Genomic DNA, 25,660 nt, shown 5'->3' with positions numbered 1-25,660 from the left:
TCACCGCGACGATAAAGCAATAATGACATTGTATTGCCGACACTTCGCACGTTCGGGCATTTTCGATGTCGCGTATTTCCAGGCTATAAACTTATATTTCTAACATAAAGGAAATATAACTCGTAAATGCCCTTCGGCGTGGGTTTTATTATTCACTGTTTCTTTATGTTTCACACGTATTGCTCTCAAAGAGACTATTGCTCTCATCTCATGTTATGTTTTTACTAAATATACATACCTACATACCTACTCATCGTAATATGAGAGTCGCTAAGTGAATATTTCGGGCCTTGAAACTTGGAGGACTTCTTTTTACAAGTCAAATAATTCGCAGAGCGAATTAACTTGAAATTTTCTAGGAATGTAAAGAATAAATAACTGTAAAACTTATTCAACATAATATTCCTGGCATTTAATGAGTGAGTGATAGTCTTGTCTCGTCGTATAAAAATACGTTTCAAAATGATCATTGATCTGCTGAAGAGACAGTTTACGCTCTAAGCTGACATCCACCAGAGCAGCGAGAAATATAAGGTTTAAAATGTAGCACCAAAAAGAAAGCTGCCCTGAAATAGGAAATTGAAGTAATCCAACTCGCGGATTGTCTTGGCACATAGCTTAACTGCGTCGCACAGCTGTAACGTATCGAAAGTTTAAAACTCTTTTAGTTTAAGCAGCGTTTCCACCAGAGAAGTGCGAGGATGTGTAGCGAGGAATTATGTTTTTCATAAAAAAAAACGCTTCATTTACCTCGCCTCGCTCCGCTCAGCTGTTTCCACCAGAGATGTGCTGTGCGAGGATGTGTAAATGAAGCGTTTCTATTGGCTAGTGAAAAAAACATACCTCGCAACACAGTACAGTGGTAGTACAGTTGTTTTTAGTGTTAGAAAATGTAATTTGCATGCTAGTAAGTATAAGAAAATTGTACAAATAGCAGGATAAGAAACCTTTTCCCTCATTATCATCTACTCGTAATGACAGTTGATGTAGCTACTTATTCTATGCAAATAAACTTCTATCTTCTATTCTATTCTATTCTATTCTATAATAAATATCATGCGTAAGTTGTAACCTGTGAACAGTTTTTCCTTTTATTAACGAGTCGGACTCGCGCACCGAAGGTTCCATGCCTACATCTCTAAGGTGTCTTGCAGGAAAAAATAAATCTAGATTTAGTAGTAAAACCTGGCTTAAGCTTGACAGTTCCATACATTTTGACACTACTAAAATGAGCTTAACGCAAACTCGAGATTTATGTGTTTCCAGCAAGTAAATATGCCCCCTAGCCCTTTAAAGGACAAGAGCTAAAATCGGTCGCTGATGCGACCATAAGACGTTGTGCATAATAATCTTAATCCAAAAGACTCAAAATTAATAGTGTTCACATACCTGCTATAATCTATTCAAAGCCTTGAAAACGTATTGGATAGATTGTAAAAAAGATTGGCGCGAATAAAAGTCTTGCTCTATAAAGGGGTAAAGGTTAAATTAAAAAAAAGTTTGTAAAAAAATACACAAAAGGAAGCATTTAAGCTTCCGTTGTTCCTTCCACTTTCAAAATCAAACTTCGTAAACAAATTAATCTCGACAAAAAATGAATTCTTCCTAATGAAAGAGAATGGAGTAAAAATCATAAAACCAGTTCGTTATTATTGGAATTTGATGCCCGCCCGGGGGCAGCGGTTGCCGTGGCAATAAGTAAAGAAAAAGGCAAAAAGGGCGCAGCGTAATGACGGGAAAAAAGTTACGCGGGAAGGATGCCGCACACAAAAACAACTCTAACACACGCACGCGGCCGCCGGAGGCTGAGCCCGCACGGGAGGAGGCCACACAGGAGGAGCCATGGGTAGCCTCTAGTGAGGAAACGTACGGCCTTAGGAGTAAAGAAACGAAGCTAAGACTACGGTTTCAAAGACCTGACCGGGCCGGATGAACCGTGTCGGGGCCCCTAGGCAATGCAAACTCTCGGTGTCTCTGTTCAGCCATTTGAAGTTTTCAAGTTCAATCTAATAACAGACAACTTGCGTCGCGGGGATGCCTAATTGCATATTTTACAATAGATTTTTTATGAAAAAATGCCCCGAGGCAGTTGCCTTGCCTACCTAATGGTTAATCCGGCCCTGGCCTGACCAATCGCCTGGATAGTGTTGGGAGGAACTTGCTGCAAAGCGGTCATCTTGGTCATCTACCATCTCGAAGGGCATCAAATTATTTGAGGAGGAGCATCTCACGGCGTTAGACGTAAAACGCCAATTACGTAGAGAGAGACCTAAGTCCTCCTACACGTATACTTACAACTCAGCTGGGAAACTGTACTGTCACGCATGTAGGAGAGTATTACTCGTAAAGTAAATTCGGCCTAGCCAGCCATATAGAGCCATAATAGACGTCATAATTTGTAGAAAAACATATTATTATTATATATATGCCGTAGGCCCTCCCCCATATTTTATAAACGTGCCGTGCAAATTATCTTCGTATCTGTAACATTTGTTTCCTCGTGCGGTTATCACAGCGCGTTCAGTGGCCCGCTCCACTGCGACAGTGGCGCGGCCCGGACACAAGAAATATTGCGTGTAAGCGTGCCATCTCCGGTTTGACCTTCCTTACACTGTATGTTATCTAAAGAGCGTGTCATGTTTCCCTCCTGCACTGTCTCAGTTAGTTAACAGATATTTGTAATATACATTGTGTTATTTTTGAATTTTGTAACTATAAAGAAAGTCTGTTTAAAAGATAATCAAGAATAAAGATATTTAATTTAATTAATGTCTTGTGTTTTTTGGAATCTTTTTGTATTTTTTATTTCCATTCCAAATTTTTTGTTACTTTTACGGTCATCCCGTAAAACCCATATCGAAAATACAAACTGAAAATATAGATGCATAGAAAAACCAGAAAAATAAGACCAGTGCTGGGAATCCAACCCAGGTCCTCGGCATTCCGTGCCACGTTGTATACCACTTCACCACGACTGGACAAAGGTCCAGTTAGTCCAGTGGTGGTGTAGTGGTATAGCACGTGGCACGGAATGCCCTATATGAATGCCAATAAATTATGACTGTGAAGTTTATTATGGATGAAAAATAATAAATAAATAAATAATCTGTTGTCGCTCGTTGTTGTTGGCACTCGCAGTATGTACAAGCATTGCTTGCTTTGAGGCCACACTGGATAAGTACTACGAGTATTAAGCTAGATTTCCCCCCAGCTTTAACTTCAATTTTGTTAAAATTTTACAATGGGACCAAGTAAATAGCGTCATTTATCTTAAAGTACATAAAATAGTCGTTTAGATGCAGTCGCGCAGGTACCGACTTGTTTACCCGCGACTACATAATGTTATTACAAATAGAAATCCATTAACGACAGCAGTAAAAGTATTTACATTGAGTCAGCGCGCTGGAGTACGCAAGATCTATATCATATATGAATGTAACTTCCTGTACAATACAGGATGTTAAAGCTATATGTGCTAATATTATATATCTTTCCTCGTATAACATCGTATAGCCACGATAAATAGTGTTTGGCCTGAATAGTCTCACAAACAAAGAATCAGGGTCCGATCTCAGGCTCCATCCGAGATTTTCGGGATTTTCATTTTTTTTATTACCATCCATGTGCTTTGCGGAGAAGGACAAGATCGTTAAGGTGTGTGTGAAGTACCTAATACGCGCTGGGCCCCCGTGGAGCTGCAGCCAAAGCTCTCTCATTCCGGGAGGAGAGGAGAGGTCTGTGTAGACTACAACTCCCGGTCTGGCAAAATGTCACAATTGTACGCACGTAAAATCGTCCTAACAGCGTATTTCCAGCTACTGTACAAGATCTACCATATGATTTCACAAAAAAAAAACGTTAGAAACATTACACGGCTAAAATTTTTTACTCCAAATACAAAACGTCTAAAATAATCCATTCATTGTTATTCTGTGCCTTTGTTCTTTCCCTCATTGGAAGAAAATAAACACCTGTTACGCCCAGTTCGCTCTTAGCGGGCATGTTATCGTCATTCAAATTTGAATAAGCCCATAATAATATTCGCCAAATGAATTACAATTCCGAACTCATCGTATGTTTTTGCCAAAAACTTCTAATGAATTCATGCGTTCGTTGGAGGCCTCGGCCGGAGTCTTGCGCGCCCTATTCACGACAACACCTGCTATATTTATTCCACATTTCTCCGACGATGGTGTGCGAAATTAATTATTCGAACAATGACTCTTATGTGTATGGAATGATGTGGGTTGAGAGACGTTGAGAGTCAAATAAACGTGTGTAGTGTCGAGCAGCGCCATGTATTGGCCGATATATAACGATGTTTCATCTTGTATCATGGCCTTAATGTTCGGATGTAAGTACTGCGATTGATTATGCATTGAGCTCAACGGAGTTCCTAATTAATAATACCTAATTAGTTCGAATAAGAGAAACAGTATTCAAAAAAAGCCCGTCAAGTGCGTGTCTGCCATGCGTAGCGAACTAATATTTTGATCTATTAGGATCCGTTTTCACATAAATATCAAAAATGTGTAATAGTAGATTATTTTCGTGGCCTGGAAGTAGGCAATTGCTGGCTGATTATGAGTATTAAATGGACGAGCTTGCGAGGGCCATCGTGTAGAACCCTTTACTATTTTAGTTTTTATTGTTTTTTATTTTATTTCATTCTTCATTTTTTTTTTACTTTGCGTGCCAATCTACCTGCTATGTAAGCCATTCTAGCTAGCCTGTCAACGGGGGCAGGCTGAAAACCAGCGCTGGCAGCTTCTGAGTAAGCGCAGCATAAGCTGAGCCTGTTCCTTTTGCCACACAGTGCAAGGGACTGGCAAACGCATTTTTTATTAGTTTATTGTTTATTTGTATTCTGTGTGCCTATCCTGTATTGTTCATGTTGGCAAATAAATAAATCTTAAATCTTAAATCTTAAATAAATCCTGAAATATTTACAGTTTTAGAGTAAGCGAAATGAAACAGGTTGCCAAACGTTAGGTACGTTACGAAAAGGCAGTACCCGGTAAAAACATAATTATAGGTCTGTGTTTTATCCACACCTGTCTGATAAACTATAACAATAGACTGCCAACCGTGCCAACACAGCGTTTGCCAACCGACAATAGCACGCGTATTATTACGTTACTCGAAATACGTTACGATACCTCGCGAGTTATCACTAACTTAATAAACTGATTAGAATCGAGCCCGAGTACAAGCCGCAGCGTAATTGTGTTTGTCGACAACTTGAAATGTGCTCGCTCTCCCGGACAGGCATAATGCCCGCACTCATTTACATGATGACTAACTAAAGTATAAAAGGTTTTCCAAAGCTTTGTTTTGAACATTATTCGGAGTTGTTTGATTTAGGACACCGTTAATGGCGTTACTAACAGCTATTTCACATTACAACTCAGTTAATGTTCAATCTACATTTATTTTGCAAACACGGCATGAGAATAACCTAACCCAGAAAAACTAATAACCCTCAGGCAATTGTCTCTCATATTCTTCATCTTCTCATTCATTCATTCATTCTCTTTAACCCAGCAACTCCTTGCTATACTTCAAAGAGCGATTTAGCTATGTTGCTCTCAGTTCTCCTTACTGTCACTCTAAATTCTATGTTTTATTCTTACACTGTCCAGGCCACTCGGTTGTGGAACTCCCTACCGACAGATTTAGGCGCGCAAAGTCTTTGCCTATCTTTAAGTCTATGTTTAGAGAGCACTATCTGGCATCTTGCGTATGAATGTTATAGTTAGCTTATTTATTATGTTGTTATGGTACCTATCTACATATCTAACTGTTTAGATTTGTTGTTTATGTGTATGTGTGTATGTGTGTATGTGTTCTTGATATTGCTCTAATCTACTGTAAATTGCACCACCTGCTAAAATGTATTCCTTACCTCTCCATTGTAAAGGTTGCCTGGAAGAGATCGCTCTGAAGCGATAAGGCCGTTTATTGCTTAGAGAATCTCTATGTATATACCCGTGTTTTCTGTACTGCTCACTGTGTTGGTGTGCAATAAAGAGTCATTGTATTGTATTGTATTGTATTGTATGTATTGTCATTTCCAAGTTCAACTACAAAAGACCGTGCCACCACGAGCTTTACGGTGAAGGAAAACATCGTGAGGAAACCTGCAACACCACCTGTGAAGTAATTCAATGGTATGTGTGAAGTTCCCAATCCGCATTGGGCCCGCGTGGGAGCTACGGCCCAAGCCCTCTCATTCTGAGAGGAGGCCTGTGCCCAGCAGTGGGACGTTAAATAAGCTGGGGGACGGAAGTTCAACTACTCAAAAACGGCTGAACTGATTTTAATGAAACATAGCTAAGCTAAGGACTACCGCAAGGAAACCAACTTTCACTTTAAAAACTGTATCGAGATCGGTCCATCCGTTTGAGAGCTACAATATCACAGACAGACATAGGTGTCAAACTTATAACACCCGTCGTTTTGCGTCAGGAGTTAAAAAGGGTCTTACAGCCGGACAGACAGACAGACGAATAACAAGTAATCCTATAAGTAGGTATTCCGGTTTTTCCTTTTGAGATACGAAACCACTAAATCTATAGAATAACCCAGTTAAATTTTATTCCACCAGCTTTATCCTTAGCCAGGTTGAACTTACAGAATGCGCTGCAAGAATTTTACCCATTTATTCTTCTTCATTTCAAATGAATGAAATTGCAAGTCTTTATTCAACTCCGCATCGATTTAACTTATGTCCGAATCTAGTGGGGACTATAAAGAAATCACAGCATGTGAAAAACCGGCCATGCGCGTATCGGGTTACGCGTAGAGGGTTCCGTACTAATATAGGGCAATTATTTATTTGTTTGACTCGCTCGCACGCTCGCTCGGTAGCTTGTAATGCCAACTTAGCTATGTTGGTTTCTTGTCAAATCTTACAAGTATATTTAAGGGTCAGTACCGACGGACTGCATTCCAACTGCAACGTAACCGCAACTAACTGCGGACCGCCTATACATTTTTCGTTGCAGTTGGAATGCAGTCCATCCGTGCTGGCCCTAAGGCATCAGTTACACGCTCGTTCTGGCGTCACTTCAGGCAATCATTCTGGTTTTCTGTCATTCAAAATGGATCATGACGAATATTATTGAATGAATAAGAATAAGAATCATTTATTCGCTATTCGCAAAAACAGTTTTATACTAAAAGAAAATTTTATTAAGTACTTATGCATTTAATTTTTACCAGTCTGGACTATCAGTCCATCAAATTCGAATTCAAATCGTTTATTTCGCAAATACGCCGCAAAAAGCTCTTTTACATGTCATGTTTTTTAAACTACCAGCATTTCCAGAAAGTCATTTTTTCAAAATACTTATTTTACAAAACAATACATAAATTACAAAATAAAATTTAAAAAATAACATGAAAATTATGTCAATTCGTGAAGGTTACACGTACGATAATTTTCTTGTCATTCTTACCGGAGTGATGGATTGATCTGACGCCAGAATTAGCGTGTAATCGATGGGTTCCGTTTTTGCAGACTGATGTAAGGAACCCTAAAAAGGTTCTATTTCATTTATGCCCTAAAGCACGTCCGCATACGAAGAGCCGGCCCCGCAGGCCCGAACGGCGCGCGGCGCGGGTCGCCGCGACAGCTTCCTTATACATATACGGATTTAATACTCGTTGCGCTGCTATAAATATATTTTTAAACAGCCTTTTAGCCTCCAGTGGCGTGGAAAGAATATTTTCTTGGGGCAACCAGGAGAGTGAGAAGAGATGCTACGGTGATACGCCGTATTTTAACTTTGGGTCGCTGTTACAGCAAAAGGTACAAAGTTTAAGTTTCAAGTTTAAAGTTTTGTTTGCCGACGAAAAATACCTAAATAGATTCCGTTTCAATAAAATCTTTTGTTTTCCGTAAACAAAACATTGTTCAGCACGTGGAATCGTCTGTCATTATTGTACTTGTATTTGTAATAGGTTGACGTAAATGGATGGGAAATTCCAGAACTAAAGTGTATTTGCACACTAGGTATCAATCTTTATGGTTTGTCCTAGCAAAATAAATAAAATAAAAAAATAAAAACGTCAAGTTAAAGTTACTAGTCGATCCAATAATTAGCCAGCACTACTCGATCAAATTCCATTTAATGTTCTCGATATAGTAAGGACTAAATACAATAAATGGATGGAAGGAAAAAGCAATCTAGGTCCCCACAAATATTGGCTCATTTATATTATGCTGTATGCTAAACTAACTTTGTTTAAGTTGACGTGATGTCTCTCAGCTTGGTTGTCACTCATCCAATGCGAGCGTTTCCGGCGTATTGTTTATGCAAACACAAAAATAAATCAGACGTTGGTTTTAGTGCTATGAAGCGATTGGCAATCCATTTTAAGTTTAGCATTAACTCACCCCAGTCTATATAAGTCCAACTGCGGGGCACGGGTCTTCTCTAAGAATGAGAAAACTTAAGCAGCGTTGCCACCAGAGATGTGCGAAGATGTGTTGCGAGTTGCGAGGAATACGTTTATCATCAACCAATAGAAACGCCTCGTTTACTTTACACAACAGCCGAGCGGAGCGAGGCGAGGTAAATGAAGTGTCTCTATTGGTTAATGAAAAACACATCCCTTAAAACACATTATTGGTAGAAACGCTGCTTTAGGCCGGAGTTCCCACGCGGCACGCCCCAGTGCAGATTGGGAACTGGTAGCATTAACTATCAGACGTAATTAAATTTTGAAATATTTTTGACCAGCAATGTATTGCGTACAATAATTTGGCACTTGTGACAGTTGTCACGTCAGCTCAGCATACAAACGTTTAAAAAGCCTATTTTTTTAATAACACATTTATTTTCTGTATAATTAGGTACACAAAATGTCGTGCGGCTGAATTATGAGGCATGTCCTCCAGCAAAACAGTATTGATTTGTCCTATCGAGCCATAAATAACTCGTTGCACAAAAGTGAAAGAAAAGTTTTCCATTCACAAACTTTCTTACATAAATGAGGTATAAATCACGGCGGTACAAACGGCGGTTTGTAGCGCCCGTAGTTTAAATATATTTAAAAGTTAAACCCTGTAGGTTGGCTTGGCGGTCCTAAAGTGTAATTTAGTGCGGCTAAGTTGGCTAAGCTTGTTAGAAGTTTCCAGGCGATATGCCGTTTCTTTGTGGAACTGGTGGAGTCCCGGGTATTTGTTGCGTTTGATTCGTTTTCAAATAAACAATGGTTAGCGGCGGACGCTGAAAGACGAAGTGCATTTTCAGTGGGTCACGAGTCTTTGGATGTTGGCTCGTAAATCTCAACGGACTTTTGGTACCAGTTAAGTTCGTCAAAGAAATAGGAAAAACTGGCCAAGTGCGAGTCGGACTAGTGCACCGAGGGTTCCGTACAATCAAAGAGAAAAATTATACACCACACAATTTTAATAATCAAACTGTCTACCTGTTCTGTTCAAGTTATAATTATAATACAGCCGCATTTAAACCACACATTACTTCTACAATGTATTAATACGAGTATTATAAAGGTATTAATAAGTATCTGTGTTTTATAATTATATCAAGCCCAGTAGTTTCGGAAAAAAGGGGTTGGGAATGGTCAAATTTTGCCAATATACTTAAAAAAACTTCAAAATATGCTCACAGTAATAGGTAGCATTTGGAAAAGTGTTTCTTGGTTAAAATTTTCTAATTAGCGACCCTCCTGTTAAAAAATAATTTATTTGCATTACAAGACCGTCTCTGGGTCACTAGTTTAGATTGTGTGCCAATTTTCAACTCAATCAGTTCAGTAGTTTCGGAGCAAATTGCCTGTGACAGACGGACAGAGAGACACGAGTTATCCTATAAGGGTTCCGTTTTTTCCTCTTGAAGTACGAAACTCTAAAAATAAATAGGAGTAATATTGTTTGCCCTCCGTTTAGTTCCAAGGTTGTTATTGAATTTTTAAGAAGTGTTAAATGTGAACTATTAAACTAGCCCGACGTTGCTTGCTTGTTTTCCACGGCGCCGCGGGCGACGTACGAAGGACGACGAGCATAACAGATACTTACCGTGTTTTAACGTCGGGCGATTCCCTGAACAGCGCGTTTATTTCACGTAGCAATGAGGAAATGTTTCCATTAATATTTGTTTCATTCTTGTTTCATTAACCACCGAAACAAATTATCCTTTTTTGAATAAAGTGGAAATTGACGGTCCAGTGAGTAAGGCGTCTCGTTCATAACGGAATGATTGTCTGACGACGGAAACATCGAGTTAAGCGTATTTTTAATGCGTATAATTTTTAAGCGTAATTTTAATTCATTTTATTATGAATAGTCCAATTAGTTTTCAATTTTGAAACTGTTGGCTAAATATGCAAGCATTCACTGCAAGCGTCACTTCATAAAAAATAAAAGAAAATAAAGTTGTTAGTTTCGTCGGGCAGTCGTGCGAGCAGAGCGGTGGCGCGTAGTGTGCGTGTTGCGGCAGCCGCTGATTCGCGTGCTCCTGAGAGGAAGGGCTACGAAATAGCCCGAAACATGTCGAGCTAAACTCAGTTTAAGACGTGAGTTATCCGTTATTACATCATTTAATATGAGTGAGTCTCACGGTAGTTTCATGTTCAAAATAAATTTGAATTTTTATCAGATGGCCTGTCCATTAGTCGAGCGTAAGTTTTTAATATTGTAATTTTGAACAGAACATTGTTTTTTCCTCACATTCAAAGTGAAAAGTAGAATGTTTAACGCGAGACTAACCAACCATAATGCCACTTGAACTATAGCCCTGCTCGGGTGGCTAAACATCTCGTGTATAGCATCTCGTGTGTGTCATAGCTTTTTTTAGTCCCTTGTTGAAAAATCTATTATATTGCCACAGAAAATAGACTACACAATATAAAATACAACTCCACGTAGCTTAACAGAACCCAAGTTTCGATAGAGCTTGTTTAATTTAAAATGATGCGTCCGTTCTTTTTCATTGGTTCCTGTACAATACGTAGGTACAGAGAAAATATAACGCCTCTGCGAAGAGCTAGACGATCATATTTCTCAATTTCACTATAACTGAGGATATCCAGGTTACGCATGCTAGGAAGTCCTCAGAAATCCTACGATGATATTGAGTTTGTGGTTACAAATTCAATTATAAATTTAAGCCGGCGGGTTTCAAATAAACTGTCCGCAAAACAATTTAGGATTCGATACGTCAATGTCGTACCGCGCTGTCTGAAGCAGTCCAGACGCGGCGATTTTGTACATTATTTGGCAAAATCGAACTTTTTCATCCAGACGAATTCATGATCAAAGTTAGAGCGGTTACGCACTACAACGATTTAAATCCGTGAAAATACGGACCGGAGTAGTCGTAGAACTATTTGTATGGTGAAATTGGGTGACGGAAATCGGATCTAGAGCGTGAAATACCTGAAAGGTGCTGATAAACTTGAGCAATCACTTGTAATACCCTCTTGATTGACTTACCCTCGGAACGTTACACAAAGTACGCGCTCAAATATTTCCTTCGTATAAAAAATAAAACAAGAAGTTTTCAATTCTGTTCCTGTATTACATTTCAAGATAACATCGTAATAGACAACATTAATTGTTCGCGAAGTGTATTAGTGCAGTGCTAAATAAGAAAAACCACTAATAAATTATATTGACCCAGTTAACTACCCACAGCAAAAAAAAAAAAAAAAAAACAACAACAAACTTGCGGCGATGTCCACCAAGTGCGCGATTTGTGCCAAGTTTACCGGGCGTACAGGAACCGTTGTGTGTCCAAAATGCAGCGGGCACTACCACTGCACTTGCGTGGGGGTTCCTGCCGGCACGGCGGTCCCCCGAGAGTGGAGCTGCCCGACGTGCACCCGTAAGCCCGCGCCCGCTAAGCTCACCAGTGCAAGGGACACCGCGTCCCGTTCCGCCAGCGCTTCGCCTGCTGAGCCGGCGGCGCCCGCCAAGTCGGCGGCGCCCGCCGCTGTGAAGGTGTCGTCAGGTGCAGGGGCGGTGGACTCGTCCGAGTCTCCGGTGTGCGAGGGTACGCCGCGGTCGTCGCTTGGAGATGAGATTCAGCTGTTTCGACGGGAGCTCCAGGCCCTAAGACATGAACTCAGAGAGTTCCGCCAGGAGTTTCAGGATGTCAGGGCATGCATGGCGGATATCAACGCAAGGGTGGGTGCCCTGGAGGATCGCGTCGACGCGGTGGAAAAAGCTGTCGTCGACAGCACAGTGTCGGTAGCCACCAAGGCGATGGAGGAGGCCATTGCGACCCTCCAGACGCAGCTGAACGAGCGGGACCAGGAGCTGTTGGCGAACGACGTGCAGCTGTCCGGCGTGCCGGAGGAGCCGAGCGAGAGCGCGGTCGGGCTGGTCACGCGGGTCGCCGCTAAGCTGGGCGTGGAGCTGGACGCGCGGGACGTGGTGTTCGCGCACCGCGCGGGCCGCGAGCGCGCGGCGGGCCGGCCGCGCCCGCTGGTGTGCGCCTGGCGCGGCGCGCCGTCCGCGACGAGCTGCTGCGGCAGGCGCGCGTGCGCCGCGGCGCCACCACCGAGGGCCTGGGCCTGGCATCGTCGCCGCAGCGGTTCTACGCCAACGAGAGGCTGACGCCCGCCAACCGTCAGCTGTTCCAGCGCGCCCGCGAGGCCGCGGGCACCGCTGCCTGGCGCTTCGTATGGACCCGGGGCGGGAGGATCTTTGCCCGTAAAGCTGACGGTCTGCCGGGCCACTGCTTGCGCACCATGGCCGATTTGGGTATTTTTACTCCGGTCGCCGTTGTCCGCTCATATGTATAAGTTATGTTTATTGTTTGTTTTTTGTTGTGGAGTCCTGGAAAAAACATTGTACGAGTATTCTTATCATTTCTATTTGTTAAATTCTTGCTTACAAATATCTATTTATATATTATTATTATACCAATGTGCTTACCGTAATTTTGTGGCCTTCCGGTGTGTCCCAATCGTGTTGTTTTCGTTGTGTTGTGTCGTCGCGAAAGTGAAACAACTGATTACTTTTGTCCCGTTCTGTGATTTGCCTATAACCAAAGTAATATATTTATGTATTATGTATTATTTGCATATATTTCATACCGCTCACGCCACACTATATAATATTATCATATTAACCTGCATATGTCTTCGTTATTATTTTTACGTGATGATCTTCTGTCCTTGCCATGCCTCGTTTTAAAAACTTCAAAGTTGGTCTATTTAATGCTGGTTCTCTTGGTACAGGACATGACGAGTTGATTGCGATTATGACTGAGACAAAACCCGACGTCGTTGCTATTAACGAGACCTGGCTGCGCGCCGGCGAGGAGGGACGTGCTCCTACCGTGGCGCAATACAGACTGAGAAACCTGGCTAGACCAACCGAGGTCCGCGCGGGGCGCGGGTGGCGTTGGTTTTTTTATACGTCGTGATCTCGCCGCCCGCACTCTCCCGCACCCGCCGGCTGCACTCGTAGAACAAATGTGGTTAAAATTAAATATAAATTGCAAGCGATTAATAATTGGAACCGCATACCGTCCTCCTTGGCTTGACGTTGATACTTTTTTTGACGCCATTACGAACTCGATTACTTCTTTTGTTAATTACGACCGTTTGATTTTACTTGGTGACTTTAACATAAATTTTACGGACATAACCGACAGTAAGTTTGTTTCTCTGATGCATTTCATAACTTCAGTTAACTTAACTCAACACGTACGCAACCCGACGCATTTTACTGAACACAGCGAGACGACCATAGACCTGATTTGCACTGACGCTCACGTTGTGAATGTGGAAGTGATGCATATTCCCGACTTAGGCAGACACGCATTCATTACGGCCGAGTTCGACATAAAAAAACAGAAACCGACGCCGAGACGCATTACTTACCGACCTCTTAAAGACATTAACTTAAGTGACTTCGATAATGACCTTGAGTCTATAAATTGGGACCAAATACTTTTACTTAATGACGTAAATGACATGGTTGGAAAATTTAACGCACTTGTACTTGAACTTTTCGACAAACACGCGCCTGTAAAAACGATTGTTGTAAAGGAGGCACTCAAACCATGGCTGACGAGCAATGTAAAGCTTATGATGCGTCTCAGAGACAAAGCCCACGCCAAATACAGGCGATCCAAGACTGATGCTCATAAGCAATACTATTTGGACCTGAAACATCTAGTGATCGCAGCCATTCATAGCGAGAAACGAGCCTACTTCGAGCACCACATCAACGACATTACCGACTCAAAGACACTCTGGAAAAACTTAAAGCGCACTGTCCTTCCAGACTCACAGACGCAGACTGACCTACCGACACACTTTAACGACCCCGATTTAATAAACCGCCATTTCTTAAATATACCTGGTAAACCTGCTGCATCTATATCTGACTTGACACGGTATGAATTTGATAGACAAAGTGACAAAAAATTTACTATTTTACCAACGACAATAGAAGCTGTGACAAAAATTATGACCTCTATTAAAACGACTGCAAAAGGACATGACTCTATTGCCATTGACATGCTACTTATGACTCTCCCGGTGACTTCTAAGATACTGACTTTCATCATCAATAAGAGCATTGAGACTATGACTTTCCCGACTGATTGGAAAATCGCTCAAGTGACCCCCTTACCCAAAAAACCTAACCCTGTTAATCTATCCGATCTCCGTCCTATTAGTATCCTTCCCTGTGCATCAAAGATAATAGAAAGGGTGGTTTGCGACCAGCTGTCGGAATACTTGGAGAAATACAACATCCTACCTGAACTGCAATCTGGTTTTCGCAAGGGTCGTTCGACAGTTACTGCGTTACTAGATGTAGTTGATAATATTTTACAGGCTCAGGATGCTGGTAAGAGTACCATTTTAGTGCTTTTAGATTTCTCCAGGGCTTTTGACTGCATTAGCATTCCCTTGCTATTATCTAAGATGTCGTATTATGGATTTGATGTAACGACGATAAAATGGTTTAACAGTTATCTGACTGACCGTGCGCAGACCATCGTATTGCGTGGGCTGGATGGTAGTCCTCTGCGGTCCTCTCTTTGCCCTGTGACACGGGGTGTGCCGCAGGGTTCGATACTGGGTCCTCTGCTGTTTATATTGTACAGTTCTGATATTGTCAACAGTATAAAGAGCAGTGGATACCATCTTTACGCGGACGATCTTCAACTGTACGTCTCCTGCGCGCCGTCAGAAACGTCCATAGCTGTAAACGCCATCAATGCAGACCTCGATCGTGTTTCTGCTTGGTCAGAGAGCAACTGTTTGGTCCTCAATCCCGGCAAATCGAAGTACATAGTATTTGGATCGAGACATCAAATTCAGAATGCTATTGATGCTCTGGCTACCGAGAATGTTGCCGTCATGGGTGATCCAATAGAACGGGTGGTAGAAGCTAACAACCTTGGCCTCCTTATGGACGGCAAGCTGAGCTTTGAGAACCACATTTTAAAAGTTGTGAGTAACTGCTTCTACCGTCTCAAAGTTCTGTACAATATACGCGATTACCTTAGTGTCGATTTGCGTGTTGACCTTTGTGAATCGCTTATATTGTCCAGATTAAACTATTGTGATGTTGTTTATGACGGCTGCATTGTTGGTCGTTCTAAGAGGCTTTTACAGCGGGTGCAGAACGCATGCGCTCGTTTTTGTTTCCGTGTCCCTCCCCGCTGCCACATCACTCCGTACCTGAACGCCGCTAACTTGTTGAACATGTCTGCACGCAGGCGCATGCACCTCGCTACCCTGCTGTTTGGTGTGAGACGCTACAGGACCCCATTGTACCTCCACAGTAAAATTGTTTGGTCGAGGAGTGAGCGCAGGAGCGCAATGGCTCTTGTGCCCAAGCACCGGACTGCAGCATTCCGCGGAAGTTTTAAGTTTGCGGCGTCCAAGTGCTGGAATGATATTCCTCCCCCTATCCAAGGAGCGTGTAGTGGGTATACCTTCAAGCGCAAGCTGAAGGATTACTTGTTGACGCTCCAAAAATCCTTTCCCTATCCAGCACTTTGACATGCCAACCACATTGATATGCCGGCCTGATGTTTTTAAACAATCCATTTTTTCTTCTTTCTTTTAATTATTGTTCGTTGTAATTTATTTATTTCTTGGTTTGTTATAGTTATTATTATTATTTTTTCTCTTAAGTTTATTTGTGTATGTATAGATAAGTGGTTTATTTATTTATTATATTTGTGTATCGTTCCGTGAGTCACAGACGGTTCTGGCAGAAAATCAGCGCTGCAGGCGTTTAACGCTTCAGCATAATGCTGAGTCAGCGACCGTTTCACTTTCGCGGGGACACACAACATTGTATATATTGTATTTAATGTTTTCATGTGTTTTTCTGTATTTTTTTTTTTATTTTTTTTGTGTTAATTTTGCTGTATATGTGTGTCTTCTGTGTTAGTGAATAAATGTCTTCTTTCTTTCTTTCTTTCTTTCTATTAAGCATTCTAGCGTAAAGGAAAACAGTAAATAATCAGGAGCGTTATAGCGAGTGTTCTAGCGACCATTCAAGTGAAATGAAAAATTTACTTCTAGCTTTTTGCCGAACATCACTCAAACAATAATAAAATGTTTGACGAGCACCAGATTGTTCCCTAGACTGATCGTGTAAGTGCTCGTAGCAATGCTAGATGTTCTGTTACAAGTTAATGCTCAAGTTTATCAGCACCTTAATAGTAGATTGTTCAACAAGGGACTAAAACAAGCCATAATGGCACGAGATGTTTAGCCTCCTGAGCAGAGCTTGTACGAGTATCATTATGGTTGTTTAGTCTCGCATTAAACACTACTTTTCACTTGAATGCGAAGAAAAAACGACGTTCTGTACAAAATTACAATATTACTTTTTAAAAACGTACGCTCAATACGACTAATTGGACATCTGTTAAAAATTTAAATAGCAAAAAAAATAACCCCTTGACCCTTTAAATTCTTGCATATTTGGCCAACAGATTCAAACTCGAAAAATATTTTAAAACTAATTGGACTATGCAGAATAAAATAAAAGTTGATTTATATACGTAATCATTCGCTTCACGAAATTAAATCATGTTTTTTTAAATATTTTTGCACAGTTGTCATTTTGAGGTTATTTCCACGCCCAAAATTGTCTATACACTATCACTGAAAATGGCGATAATCCTCCATTAAAAACACCGTTCTTGCCTGTTTAGGGGTTTCCATAGTAAATTAAAAAAATGGAGCTTTAGCCCCGATATGCAGAGACTACGAGTAAACTAACATTTTAAGAGCATGGAGAAGTGAAAAAATTGTTCTATGACTGCTCCTGACCGTATTATTACGGATTCGGATCAGACGTAGTGCAAAACGTTCTTACTCGTATCGTAGGTATTTTTGCGAGTCGTGTTTCGCTGGACGACATGGAACTCATCTACGTCACAGTTTAGCGCAGGTGATTGAGCATGAGGGCACTGGACCGTCGCAGCGAGCCGCATGAGCACTGCTGAACAACTTACATCGCTGCCCACGTTTTACTGTATAGTACGGAAAAACTAGCTGTTGTGAAGAATTTAGTCACTGCCATCTTGTGGGTAATATTTAATTATCCGTTATCAAAATATGTTGTCTTTATTTCATTATTCAAAAAATCATAATTGAAAATTGCGAGCCAACAATAGATATTATAAAAATTTAATTCTGTTGAGCCGTTTTTGCGTGATAGGGTAACAAACATTCAAAAATCTAAATACACAAACTTTTAGCATTTATAATAATAGTAGGATAAGAGCATCAGGTCAGATAGGGGTCAATCACGGTCAGTTTCATCTAAAAAAAAGTAGAATATGCACTTCAGGATGCTTCAGCTTTATCACGATACTGTGGTCCAATGGTGGGGGCCTATATCTAACACGGCTGGTATGATGATGATAATGTATCGATAAGTAAGAATGGTTCCTTGGAATGGAATGGAATGGTTGTAAAAAAGGTTGCCTGGAAGAGATCGCTCTTAAGCGATAAGGCCGCCTATTGCTCACCTGTAATTTTAATAATTTGTTTTCTGTATCGCTTACTATGTCTGGTGTACAATAAAGAGTCTTTGTATTGTAAATTGTATTGTTCCTTCTGAAATAGCTAATAATGTTAAGAGAAGTCTCTTCGTTCCATTCTCCATACAAACGTAGTCCCTTTCTCAAGTCATTTGAAAACTAGGCAACAGAAATAGATGAAATTTTGTAAGTATGGACTAGACGTAATTATCTATGCCTGTGGTTTTTCAGATTTTCATATAAATGTGTAATATCAGAATTACAGGAGCACAAAAGTCGACAAAAAAAGATGTCAACTTTGCACGAGAATTACAGACTAATAAAGCATTTTTACAAAAATCTAAAAAACCACAGGCATAGAAAATATAATGAATATCTTGATTGTAAAATATCCTTGATTTCTGTGCTATACTTTTCGTATAATATGAGGACAACGAAACCCAAAATTCAACCGCCCAAATCTTGAAAAGCCTACAGCTATCTCGATATAAATTACGGACGTCGTTCCGGAAGGCATGGGGGGGGGGGACGGCTGCGAGCGCTTATGTCACGAGCGATAAAGACAGCAATATCCCAACGAATACCTATCGCGGCCGCGCGGCTGGTTGGGAAACTTCTCTTAAAAGCAGCGTAGTCCAGAACATAGCATTTGATATTACCGCCGTGTGTTCCACAGATTGACCGCCAAACCGCGTGATCATATTTCCGGCCCAATAGTCCATATTATCGGATATTTCAGGCCCCATGCGGTCTCGCCAACCTAAATAATTGGATACTATTCCTGAGGCGCATTTATCTTGCTCGGCTGCTAAACGCGAGTGTGGTGGATCCATCATTCTGACCTAGATTTAAACATTATTAATGTGACCAGCTATCTCTACGTATCTCGGATTTCCATTTGCGTTTCCCGTTTCTGTAAATCGTTATGTTTCTTTTTGCAAATAATAATCTATGTTTGGTATAGTCACGCAAAGAAATTACCTACGTTATTTACGAGGTTATGGCTATTAGTAGGTAGGTAAGCAATTTATCAAAATAACAATTAGAGCACCGACACAGCAGCTCTGATCTTTATGCTGGACACTGTACAAACATAAATAATTATGTCTACTAAGATGATGAGTATTGAAACCGATACCAAATTATTCGACTGGATGGAAAACGAGCAAGTGGGTCTGCTGATGGTAAAAGATCACCACCGCCCATAAACATCTGCAACACCAGGGGTATTGCAGATGCGTTGCCAACCTAGAGGCCTAAGATGGAATACCTTAAGTGCCAGTAGGTAATTTCACCGGCTGTCTTACTCTCCACGCCGAAACACAACAGTGCAAGCACTGCTGCTTCACGGTAGGATTAGCGAGCAAGATGGTGGTAGGAATGTGGGCGGACCAGATCTATTGTCAAGAAGACATTAATATCAAAGGCGTATATTATAAAGTTAATGATTATAATCATGGACAGGGATATTTGGAAATAATTCCGATCCGCATTAGCGATCCCTTCAAATAGTGAACCTACTGTGTTAAAAATAAAGTTGTAATAAGTACTTGTGATATATAGAATCATTTAATAATATTGTAAATTTGTTTAAAAAAATATACCTCGCTGAGTTTCTTGCCGGATTCTTCTCACAGAGTTTTTCCGTACCGGTGGTAGATTCTTTTGACATTCAATGTGCTTGTTATAGCCTAAATTGCCTACCACCTGCAAAATATCTATTAATAAATAGCCAAATAATACATTCTTAGTTCAAGTTCAAGTCTCTAGCTCCATTAGGCTGTGCATTGTCAGTGTCAGTCATTCAATCAGTCGGTCAGACAAGTTACTCTTTATAATGAACTAAAATAATTTCCTTGCTCACCCGCGACCTTACGATAGCTAAGCTTATGCAAAATATGCGTGTTCATGCAGTTCCTCCACTCACACTGTAAGAACACACACAAATCAACAAACCCATCTATCACCACCACCAACTACACTGACGCGTTTCGAACTCAAACAGAGCTCATCTTCAGAGTGACACAACCGTACACCATGCTACCAGTTGTTAGACTAAAGACTAACAACTCAACTTATGAGAGTCTAACAACTGGTAGCATGGTGTACGGTTGTGTCACTCTGAAGATGAGCTCTGTTTGAGTTCGAAACGCGTCAGTGTAGTGTGGTGGTGGTGATAGATGGGTTTGTGTGATTTGTGTGTTCTTACAGTGTGGAGGTGGAGGAACTGCATGAACACGCATATTTTGCATAAGCTTAGCTATCGTAAGGTCGCGGTGAGCAAGGAAATTATTTTAGTTCATTGATATGGACCTCCGCAAAGTAACGCCTGATTCAATAAATTACTCTTTAATAGCTATATGTAGATAGTGAGACATCACACCACACAGTAAAACCTCGCTTCGTGTGTTTAAAATCCATCAGCGTTTACTGTGTATTTAAACACAGTTCATACTTAACGCTTATCTAAAGTTAAAATGGACTATAGCTACTAAAGTGGCATTAACAGCCAAGTTTTTACCAACTTGTTTAAATATTCCCACAATTCCAGTAACTCCACACAACACTCAATTTATTTATTTTTAAACCGCGGTGCTTGAAATTTTAAAATGCACCGAGCGAGGCCGATAAGACTTCATTATGCTGGCAGGAAGGAAAAAGCACAGTAGGTCGCGTTAATAAATGCAAACAAGACTAAAGGATTCCACATTACTGATCAAAATACATTGACGCACCGTAAACGTTCCACACTGCTTTATAAAAACGCTAGTTAACGCACTATTGTCGTAGTGACGTATCTTAAGCAATACTTTTATGACGCGTACCGTCGAGACTGTTGCTCAAAATACGCTGATACCTTATGCATCAAATTTTTGACGCGTAACTTCCAAATACATTACTATTTTTCATATTGTGGTCATACTCAACTGCAAAACGAACCAAAGTAAAACGTAATGTAAGTTTTACATTGGAAACAAATACTCGAACAATCGCCACAATGGAGCATGTTTAGTTTTAGTTGACACGAACGACATTAATGAATAGGCATCGCAAATAGAAACAAAGGATTGGAAACTTTCCATCCAACATGAGAATATTGGACGAGAAACTTCGCACAACATGTAGGCAGTTCGCTGATGGCCCCATCTAGCTCAAAGTTTGCTATTACAACAGGTTTCAAGCTTTCATAATATTCCGATCCGTGAATATTTTGTTGCATTCTGAGAGGACGTCTGTGTTCTAAAGTGGCTAAAGTCTGCAAAGCACAAGCCTGGCAAATCCGATGGAAACGGGCAGCGCAGAATCAGGCATTGTGTTTTTTGGAGCTCATGTCCAGTGTCCATGACGGTCTTTCGGCTGATAATATTGATGATAAAGGTTTAACGGAACTTTTAGTTGACGAACATACGAGAATAGAACTGGATTTCGAATGCCGCCAAATCCTTTCGCCTCCCCAAGACAAAGATAAATATGTAATAACAGTCGTTTCGCCCGTAGGGTCGGAGGATGAAAATAAGGATGATCTAATTGGTCGATCCTTCTGTAATTTGTCTTTATTACCAACTCGGAAGCAACGGCCTAAAGAAGCTAATGCTGCGCTTAGCTCAGCAGTTACCGCTCCGCTCAAGGAGAATGTTTTGAATAAAATATGAAGGGAGTTGTCGCTCGCGCCATGGCCCTCGAATTTAAAGTTACGCAGTTATTAAAAAATATTGCGCGATGGGTTTAAATTTTTGATTTACTATTAATGGGTCACGTAATCTTTGGGTTTTGTTTTTGTACAGCTTTTTGGCTTCATTCGAGTAAGTTACGTTCAAAAGAGAAAGAGATTTATTTTCACTTATTCGATAGGTCAGCATAGTGTTGTTTAAAAATTTGATATACAACTCTATTTTCAACAGAAATAAGCAAAAATATACAACTACAATAATGAATGAGATACCTAACGTAGCCTGTGTAATGTGTCACTGCTGTTATAAATAAATTATTTTCTTTCTTTCTTTCTTTCTTAACGTAATATTAGATTATTGTCGTGGCCTGGAAGTAGCCAATTGCTGGCTGAGTATGAGTATTAAACGGACGAGCTTGCGAGTCTGTTTAACTAATACGAAGCCAGCAATTGCTATTCCAGCCGAGACTAATATAAAGCTTTTCTCAAAATGATGAATAATTCTGAAATAGACTAAACTTTTTCTCAAAATATATTGTAACATTCAATTTTATTCCAATTATTTTTCTTATGCTTTCCCGCCTTTTTTCATTAAAAATAAACTGCAGGTGTATTTTTCCGTCGAAAACACCACGAAAACACCACAAGCTATTTCAGACCCAATAAAAAAAGTCTGAAGTTCCAACAAAATATCTGATACCGCCCATTAGATTTGGCTGTATACGACTTGCGCCAACATTTCCATAGCCTTTTTAACTTTTAAAAAAAAATTGTGACTGATTGCAGGCGCGCTAATTTATTATTGTCGAGCTAGAGCGCCTGCAATCTTTTTAACGTAATAGAAAAAATCTTTAGAATAATGTCAACTTTTACGGACATTTTTTGATAAAAATTTATTAAAACATTCACACTTCGCACATATTAAATGATATTGTACCGGATAACTCACGACTTAAATCGAGTTCGGCTCGACATGTTTCGGGCTAATTCGTAGCCCTTCTTGTTAGAAGCAACGCGACTCGGCGGCTGCTACAACATTCGTGCGACGAAACTAACACCGGCGCACTCTCGCGTTATCGTCGTCATTTTTGTTATTGTAAGGGGCTGTTTCACCATCCATTGATTAGTGTTAACTGACAGTTAAATGTGATGCCGTATCTATTTGTTTTTTTCGAATAGACGGAGACGGGATCACATTTAACCGTCAGTTAACACTAATCAATGGATGGTGAAACGCCCCTAAATGTCAAATGTAGGGTAGCACACAACACTAACATCATCCCTCTGCAAAGGTCAAACAAACCGATGACGCAGCAGGAGTATTTGACACTGTTTCCAACTCGGGGATTACTGACGAACCACAATCCCGGTTAAAATTCGGATAATGACTACAATCTGAATGGCTTCACGCACTTTCGCGGAGTGAAAAACTTTTCTTTCATCAATACCTGTTACAAGGCATGCAAGTGTGAACTGCAAGGCTACTACGAAACTCGAAACTGCAAGTTCGTGTCGTGCGGTCCCTCTGACACTTATACTATTTAATACGAGAGCGAGAGGGACGATACGATACGAACTTCGAGTTTCGAGTTTCGTAGTAGCCCTGCAGTTCTATCTCCGATCTTACCTTTCGCACAACATGTTATGGTTACGTTATCAAGTAAAGATGCTAACATCCCCCAAGAATTGCCGAAAGAAAATATTTTCGTAAGCCTTCGCTTTACGAAGCAGACTGAATTCTTGAAACTTTTATATATTCATACGTATTTCAACTTTTTCTATAAATGCTCTGAAAACCTTGACTTATTTTATCACACTGAAAATTAAGGCACCGGATTTGAGTTAATGAAATTTTATAACAAAAAATGGAACCGACTAAGTACAAAAAACCTGAACTGAAATCAGACTGGCAGAAAAATAGTTTCATGGTTTTTTGTAGTCGGTTCTATTTCTTGCTATACATTTTTTTTTCACGCTTTAAGTAAATAATCTAAGATACAATAGTTAATATCAACTGCTCGTCACCTTTTACAAAAGCTTGCTTTTCCGATGCGAGAGACGTTCATTATTGAGGAGTCCTGGTGCTTCACCACCCAGTTTACTATATGCATTACGAGGAGCATAAATTGCTTGGCAACTGTGTTAAAGTAATTAAAATATACCCGTGAAATACTTGTTGTTGTGTAGTAACTCCGATGGTCAGCTGTGGTCTTCATCATCAGTTCTACTTTACCAAATGATGATTTTCAATAGCAAATGCACGAGTTACTACTAAATATATCCAATTTACTATAGGTGTCGCAATGTCGCAATTTACTATAAGTACAACATTTGAAGAGTTCTCTCGATTTCCTTAAGATCCAATCATCCGATCCTAATTTGGTGCTTATGGGATCTAATTGAAGACATTCCTAGACGAACGCAAAAAAAAATCTAATCGGTTCATAAATGACGGAGTTCTAAGGTAACAAACATTTAAAAAAAACGAATTGATAACCTCCTCTTTTTTTGAAGTCGGTTAAAAAGAAGCTTTGAGGCAAAGACGGGCTAAGCTTTAGAAAACTGTCTGAAACTGCAGTTTTCATTTAAGTTTCGTAATCTTTTCAGCGTACTTAGGTATACGTTGCGTTCTTTTTACAAAATTATTTGAATTTTGAGCACAACTCGACTTACTAACAGTATAACAGTGTGAGCTGTACCTAAACATCACTGGTATTCCAAAGTGGCTGAAATATATTAATATATGATATTGTGTTTTACGTTACGTTTCCAAAAACTGAATTGACAGAAAAAAACGACATAATAATAAACCCGTTCACCAAATTTCATGAGAAATGCAACCTGTAGGGTGAACAGCCAAAAATTCGCCGGATAGACATACGAATACATTTTTGCCCAAGCTGAAACAAAAATTCACGTTTCCGTAGATTTGACGGTTGGTTTCGCCTTCGCTATTGCGAGTTATTGTTAAAACATCGTAGTGTAAACTACTAACTAAGATCACCAGTATAATTCTCATCTCACCTCATCTCATCATCACCAGTAAAATCAATCATCATCATCAGCCTACAGCAGTTCGCTCCTTGATATAGGCCTCCCCTAAATCGCTCCGTTTCACCCTATCTTCGGTCTGTGACAGTTTCTCACAGCTACCTTTTACACCTCTGAGTGATACATTTTAACATGGTATATACAAATATGTTTGTGGTTGTCGCAGGCCCCGCGAGGATGTAGCAGTATGGCCGCGCCGGCAGCCGCCGCGCTCGTGCTGGCCGCGCTGGCCGCCCTGCCCTGTCGAGGTAACTCCCCCCCACCACCACGACTCCTCTCCCCACACATGTCAACACCCACGGAATGAGAGCTATCGCGTATGAATTCGCCGCTAGAGGCGCTAGTGTAGCGTGAGGTCTCCGAAATGTCAAATCTCATAGTTTTTGGGTGAGCTACGCGGGTTTATTTATAATTAGAATATTTTTTGTGAATATTTTGCATTATCTGAAATTAATTATGGTAATTATGCGTTACGGGGCAATGAATGTATGTGTTTTGAGACAGTTTTGTCTTTCTGAAACTTTTGTCCTCCCTTTTTTTCGGAACAAAACGGGACTGTGCCAGACTGTGGTTGCTCGATATTTTTAAGGTACGGTTTTAAGGTGTATTAAATATGATTTTAATCTAAAATTTGTTTTCACGCCCGTAATAACAGACTTTGAAAGCCATACTTAAAAACCTCACGCAACAGTGTGCCATCTAGTGAGACAAAAAACGATAGCCCTCATTGTAGTATCTTAGAGTTTATTCGTCGTCCTTTGATGAAGTTTACTTTCTGATGAAGTTTAATACTGCATCCAGATAAACAGGAACGGCGCAACTGTTTTTTATGACACACAGAAATTGATATTATTCGTATCTCAAAAAAGTTGCACTCGTGCGAAGCCTGGGCGGGTCGCTAATTTATAATATTTTGATACTTATGTCATACTGT

At 40.4% G+C, this 25,660-nt stretch overlaps 1 protein-coding gene and 1 long non-coding RNA gene across 2 annotated transcripts in view; one reads left to right on the top strand and one right to left on the bottom strand.

The window, feature by feature from the left end:
- The window catches only part of LOC141427690 (uncharacterized), a 59,181-nt gene that overhangs the window by 18,566 nt on the left and 14,955 nt on the right, over positions 1-25,660 (top strand). The window contains exon 2 of the mRNA XM_074087285.1: positions 24,893-24,974. Coding sequence (XP_073943386.1) covers positions 24,914-24,974 — 61 coding nt within the window. The 5' untranslated portion in view covers positions 24,893-24,913. The remainder of the gene's footprint in view (positions 1-24,892; positions 24,975-25,660) is intronic.
- On the bottom strand, positions 12,507-13,344 carry LOC141427750 (uncharacterized). Its single transcript, XR_012451355.1, has 3 exons — positions 13,108-13,344; positions 12,911-13,016; positions 12,507-12,811 (listed from the first exon to the last, which is right to left on the bottom strand). It is a non-coding gene; the product is annotated as an uncharacterized lncRNA (long non-coding RNA).

This window comes from Choristoneura fumiferana, chromosome 5, assembly GCF_025370935.1.
Source record: "Choristoneura fumiferana chromosome 5, NRCan_CFum_1, whole genome shotgun sequence".
NCBI lineage: Eukaryota > Metazoa > Arthropoda > Insecta > Lepidoptera > Tortricidae > Choristoneura > Choristoneura fumiferana.
This window is presented reverse-complemented; position numbering and strand designations above follow the sequence as displayed.